This window comes from Homarus americanus, unplaced genomic scaffold (genome assembly GCF_018991925.1).
Source record: "Homarus americanus isolate GMGI-L3 unplaced genomic scaffold, GMGI_Hamer_2.0 scaffold45698, whole genome shotgun sequence".
Classification (NCBI taxonomy): Eukaryota; Metazoa; Arthropoda; class Malacostraca; order Decapoda; family Nephropidae; genus Homarus; species Homarus americanus.
In genome coordinates this window covers 6,611,482-6,618,174 of record NW_024735554.1, presented here as the reverse complement: position 1 = coordinate 6,618,174, position 6,693 = coordinate 6,611,482, and the positions used below count along the sequence as shown (strand labels likewise).

At 34.1% G+C, this 6,693-nt stretch overlaps 1 protein-coding gene across 1 annotated transcript; it reads left to right on the top strand.

Annotated features, from left to right (window-relative positions):
* Window positions 1-1,563: 1,563 nt before the first annotated feature.
* Window positions 1,564-5,468, top strand: LOC121871470. The gene is made up of 7 exons (XM_042373819.1): window positions 1,564-1,678; window positions 1,941-2,000; window positions 2,180-2,239; window positions 2,726-2,826; window positions 3,186-3,312; window positions 3,609-3,700; window positions 4,297-5,468. Exons 1-7 carry the CDS (start codon window positions 1,646-1,648, stop codon window positions 4,358-4,360), a joined length of 537 nt encoding a protein of 178 aa, XP_042229753.1. The 5' UTR covers window positions 1,564-1,645; the 3' UTR covers window positions 4,361-5,468.
* Window positions 5,469-6,693: the final 1,225 nt, after the last annotated feature.

The following is a 6,693-nucleotide window of genomic DNA, read 5'->3' as shown; positions in this document are numbered from 1 at the left end:
TGTATGTACACGTCCAGAAAGGTATAATTACAGATACAATATTCATATTTAACAAATAAACCTCGAGTGTAGTCTAGCTACTACTAAAAATGTCAGAGAGCTTGGACGATGAATGAATTCCTTGTGGATTGAAAATAACCTTTAAGACTTAAAAAATGAGAATGTCCTCCACTTCATGTTACTATCCATCGTTTGTATAGCAAGTTAAAGACTACCAACAGAAGATTTTATTTTATGCTTTAGCTGACCAACTAAAATAAGTGATTCCATTTAGTAGCGACAGAACTCTTATATGTATACCCTGAAATTTATGCTTCTTTGCAAGATTACAGTTATTCATGTTGCAAAACTATACATATTCTTCCTTCGGCGTATGCTACTTAATTTTGCCATCGTTGCTATCATATTTTCACTGCGCATTCTTAGGGTTCCTTTCGTACTTACATACACACCTGGCGTGCAGGTTTAACCTACTTGTTTTAATCTTTTTTTTTTATATTAACTGGATGATTTGTAATCGTCTTCGTTCCAAACTGGATAGATCAGTCTCTCTTTCATCTGTTACATTCATCAGTTGATCAATAACTTTTCTACTACATTCTTTCACTTCTTTGATTCTCTACAATATTGCTCTGTCCAATTTGCTTTTTTATTCTGATCAATTCCCTCAAAAACAACTTCTCTCTCAATCATTTAGTGAGAACTTTGGACTCCATCTTCCAAGTGCTTGTCTATTGTATCCTATCAGTATCAATATATTCCATCTTTCTTGCATCAGTCGCTGTATGTTTAGGAGGTTTATTTGCAAATTCTTTCTTCTACTTGGCACAGCCATTCTCTTGTTGTTTCATCATGTTGTATCTGTTTTAGTGTCTTATAATGACATAATTTAGTAACTCTAAAACTGCAACAATTCTCCGTCAGTTTTTCTATCCCCTTCAATTCTTTTCTCCCATTTCTTTTGCATTGTTTTTCTTTTATAAGTAAAACGTTATATTTGTCCATCATTATTATAGCTTGAAGTAATCATGTAAGTAATGAGTAGAGGGCGTAGCCTAAATTATAAATGCAAAATCATCTTAATTTAGCTTCTATCTCCAAAACTGTGAAAATTCATAAACACACATACAATTCAAATATATATATATATATATATATATATATATATATATATATATATATATATATATATATATATATATATATATATATATATATATATATATATATATATATATATATATATATATATATATGTGGCAAAACTGAAGGAAAATATCAAATAAAATATTAATTGGGTAATAGAACGATGGAATGCAGCCCAGGTAAAAGCTCATTTAAATACCTATCTCCTTGAAGTCTACTCATTTTATCAAGGTAAATCTTCCGAGTTGTTTCATTGTGTACTAAAACCCTGACGAATACGCGATGGAAAGTTCATATTGTTTTTGCTGATCAGATTCCATTTTATCTTAATTTTAGTCTATTATATTCAAAAGGTCAGAGGATATGTGGACCCAGAAGACAAGTACTGATATGTGGGCTTGTTCTACTGTAGATAATATAATTATATAAATACAGTGCGAGGAGTCCATGCTAACACTCCCTCTTCATCTCTGGACCAGAACACAACAACGCCCTCGAGATGAACCCTGGTTTACTCCTCTTCGTTTTGGCTGTGAGTATTTTGGTGGTGCCAGATTAATGCTCCTCGTGCACTAATATTTCAGAACATGTTTTTCTATGCGAAAATATGTTCCAAGACTCTTTATGATTATTGACTCCAATTACTATTTTTGGGGTGGTTGTCGATGGTGTTTTACAAGCATTTGGAATGTTAATCAGACTTATTTATTAGACGGATGATGTTCTCATAAAGACCTGGCCCTATGTCTGGTATACAGCAAGTTAATGTACCAAGTGTCTCCTTCATCCTGCAGGTGGGGACGGTCTCTGCCCAGCAGCTGATCAGTCCTCCCTCGCGTGCTTGCCGGGAGCTGGTGAGTACCACTCGACTCTTATGTTAAACGATTAAAGAAAACTTAAATTGGATGAAAAAGTTTGAAAATAATCATGGCATCAAAAGGATAGAAACGCCGTCCCATACGACACTATTTGATAAAATTGGTTTATAAATTTACAGCATTTTCTTGTACATGTTCTTGGTGTTGTGTTTCAGGGAGCCATGAATAGTGGAGTCAACGACGGAACCTCTGTTCCCAAGTACAGCGCTGGCCAGGTGAGCCTCAGTCGGTGTTTCTACACCCTACACTTGGAACATAATGTTTTTACAGCAATTTAACAAAAAAAAGTTACTCGACATCCTGTTCTAGAATCCTTAGTTCCCAATTAATAAATTTATCAAGAACATTCTAGTATTTATAAGCATATTAAACACTGTACAGTACGTACTTATATTTTGCCCTGTTCCTTCCTCAACTTTTTTCATGAGGGTGAGATGGGATATTCAAACAGTATTGACGTGTTGGTCAATTATTTCCCATGAAAACTGGAATAATATGTGTTATTGTGAGGTTTATCATATTTATATTACAGCACATATGCAGTATATACAACTCTCATTTTTGGTAAATTATTGTGCCTGTACTTCAGAGCTATCACTACTTTTATGTGCATAATATGGGTATAAAAATAGTGTGAAGTAATATTATTAGGAAATATATAATCTCGTAAAGTGTTTTCTTAAGTAACATTATTGCTACAGACAATAACGGTGACGGCTCAAGTACCGAACATGAAAAGTGGAGCATTTGAGTTCGACCTGTGTCCCAGGGCTGACGTTCAGGACGAGGACTGTCTTTTCAAGTAAGTTGTCTACAGATTCACAGCGTCCAGAGTCTTCCCAGCTCACAGTTTATTTGCCTACATGTTACAACGTTCAGAGTCAATCAGTATCACAAACAACCACACTTAGTCAGTTGTATAAATTGAAGTTTCAATATATTTAAGTTACCCATGAAGGATAAATAAAAAGAGGAATTCTTTATTAAGTGTTGCTTCAAGGAATTTGTCTGTGTATCTTTGTGCTTAATCATTTATGCTCTTAGTATGTGAAAGTGAAATCGGACAGGAAGTTTGACGATTTGTATGTATGAGCCTTTGTGATTATATACCTATTATTATGTGGTGTTGAATAAGAGTTGAAGTATTAAGGTCTCCTTCAGGTACCCTCTGGAGCTGGCTGAAGGCGGTGGTCATCAGTTTAAGATAGAATCTGAGAATCCCGGCGGCCAGTACGAAGTATCACTGTTACTGCCCCAGGGTGTCACCTGTGAGACCTGCACCATTATGGTCGGTACCTGTCTCTCTTTGTATACCGATTCGTAAATTTATATCAATCGATAAATCATTCTAATTATTGACCGACTATTCAACCTATGGATGTATGAGTATTTATATCACGCATATTTGCCCATTGTTATTCGTACTAAGAATGTTATTTCTACTGACATTATCATGATTGTGTAGTTGTCATAATTGTGGACAAATTTTCACTGTTATTTCTATGATTAGTGAACCACAAGTTCAGGTTTTCTTCACAATTAACTAAGGCGTGTGTTGAACTTGTTGATCTTATACTCACACAGTGGACGCTGATCACCAAGCAGTGTGCCCAAGATTCCTCGTGTTCCAACCAACGCACCGATCTCTGTGCTGACATCTCCATCACCGATGAGAAGTAAGACTAAACCTCTGGCTGACGTTTACTCTCTCTCATGAAATTAACTAATAAAGATGAATAATTTTAATGTTTATATATAGAAGTTGGATAATACCTGAAATCGTGAGGAAATTTTCAATTTTCATTAGTTTCTTCAAGCAAATTTATATAAGGTAAATCAAATCTTTGATTTTCAATTTAATAGTATTGTTTTTCGTAAAAAAAAATATTTTATTGAAGATTAAAGCAAATGGTGAACAGAATCACACTAAAAATGTTAAATTACACATAAAATATTGTCCGATATATCAATAGTCACTTATTGAAGGTAGGAACACGTGATATCCACAAAAAACATAGAATTAAGGGCATTATAACTCCATGTTAAATATTATCATGAGTATCCGGTAGATTTTTCTGTTTATGATTAAGAAAATAATTTATAATTATTATAATTCTTTTCGTAATTAATATATTGCTATGCTTTTTTATTACCACATTCTTGGAAGGGTTTTAACTCTCTCTCTCTCTCTCTCTCTCTCTCTCTCTCTCTCTCTCTCTCACAAGGTAGCAGCTAACACTGAACACATGATTAACCACTGTATTTGTTGCAGAACACGAAAGACAAGATTTTGGGGCAGGCTGGCCAAAGGCGTTCTGTCATCATTTTTTCAATAAGTCGGCTTGAGAAGAAGAATGGCACAATGGCAGTCCTTACCAATAATGACTCAGGTGTTTCATGGTCATTGGAGTTAATATAAACACATAAATGAAAACAATCTAACTTTGTAATACACGTTTTAGCTTTGACACTTCCTGTAATAATTCATATTAGTGATATTTTGGGTTAATATTACTATTATTAGTAGTAGTAATAGTAGTAGTGCTCGAGGATTCTGGACACAGAGACGGTGAGCCTTCTTTGATATTAGGATATTCGACAACATGACCGCATGTCACTGTAACCTGTTTCTTGAGGCTGCACACGGGAGGAACGAGAATGACAAGAACAGATCGTAACTCAAGAATTCAGAATGTAAAGCAAGACAATTCATTCCTCTAGTATTCACAACATCTAGTAGGATGAAACCAAGTGCAATATGCTTTTACGCAAGACTGGCCGAGGTGTTATCTGAACAGAAGCAGCAGCCCGGAAGTTACGTTGCAACCTGGTTGAGATGTCATCTGTCCTTCTCTGTACTTAGGTCTGCATTGCTTTGCCTCAGGGGAAAGAGATCATCGGCCCCTAAGCCAACAACAGTCGCAGATATTGACTATGAGGCAACAGTCACTGAATGCTGCATAGATCTGCGGCTTAACTAACTTAGCTAGGATTGTTACTTTTGTATTAGGATATTAAAATTTAGGGTAATAAAATATTGGCGAAGGTGTGGCCATAAGGGAAGGTTGGAGGTCACGACTGAAAAAAAATAGTAGAAGTAGTACTAGGAGTAGTAGCAGTAGTAATATTACGGTAGTAATGGTGGTAACGCTGTTACAAGAAAAGGTACTATTATATTTGCCAATGGTTTAACATCCTGTATAATTTAGTTTGTTCTGATTATACTTTTTTTATTTAGATCTCCCGTTATTTTCAGTGGTTTTAAATTGTAATGCTACGTTATTTTCAAAACTTTTCCGGAAGGTAAATTTCAGAATAATATTTCGTTTTTCTTGTATATTACCTGTAATTTTGTAAACTTTTTGTCTGTTTTCTACAGTTGGCTCTGATGATGTTAAATGAGTTTCCGAAACGTTATTAATTAAAGTCTCAACTTCGTCAAAATGTTTCTGTTTTACCTGTGTGGAATATAACAAAGCATAGGATTGCTTTCGTTGTACTTGTGACGCGGTGGTAGTGATCCCTGTTCACACGCAATGTTCCAGGGTTCGATTCCCGACTAGTGAGGTATATATATATATATATATATATATATATATATATATATATATATATATATATATATATATATATATATGCAAGTAAATCACTGTAGGTGCGCGTGATCTAGGTATATGCTGATAACCACAAGGAAAGAAGAAAACACGAAGTTCCCAATCGCTTTCGTGTAATTCACATCTTCAGGGGTGAGTATATATATATATATATATATATATATATATATATATATATATATATATATATATATATATATATATATATATATATATATTACTGGAAAACGAATTTATTCATATCTTTTAACAAATGGATGTAACTCCATACATGACCATGTCTGAGGAATGTTCAAAATGGGCATTACATTGTAACGGTTTCTTCTTATGCTTATTATAAATTGCTTTCTCTTCTTTATTGCCTATGTATTATTATTTATTTATTATTCTTAATCCTGATCTTTTGTTTTTAAGAATATAAATTTTATCTTCAAATAATCATTAGATGGCGTCTAGGGTCATCTTATTTATAGGCAGGTAGGACAGTTTTTTGTTCTAGGTACGATGAGCAACAGAATCCTGATATAACAAATTAGGGAGAGAGAGGCAGAAAGTTTCTCACACAGATGTGGAGCTAAATCACACTTGAATAAAGCACTCGCGAAGAGCAGTCGTACTTATGACGGGTTGAACTAAAAATGCTAGAGGGGAGTGTCTCTTTTCAACATTAAACCTTTGATGTCTGATGAATGAACAACTTGTGAGTAAAGACTTTATCCTTTGAATGCAATATCTAAACGCTTTGTATAGGATTACATTTTCTCATTTGGATAAGATTACATTGCCAATCAAAGGGTTTAAGTAATATAGTTGCTGGAAAGGAGACATCTAATTCAGTGGATTAATTGAGATATAAGTTGTATCGTTTACACTGAAGGGGTTATGATATCAGATTCGATGATGTGTAAATTGTTCATGATTTCCTGACTACCGTGAATAAGTGAACATTGTGAATTATCCTAAACAAAAACCAAATTGTTAAATACTTTCTAACTTGTTCTCTTAAGGTCTTCTTACTTTCTTCAGCAGAATTACGGATATTGTCAGTGCTAATG

Coding starts and splice junctions, on each gene's coding strand:
- LOC121871470 (XM_042373819.1), top strand. CDS start 1,646: ATGAACCCTGGTTTACTCCTCTTCGTTTTGGCT. Junction 1,679..1,940: donor TACTCCTCTTCGTTTTGGCT/GTGAGTATTTTG, acceptor TTCATCCTGCAG/GTGGGGACGGTCTCTGCCCA. Junction 2,001..2,179: donor CGCGTGCTTGCCGGGAGCTG/GTGAGTACCACT, acceptor GTTGTGTTTCAG/GGAGCCATGAATAGTGGAGT.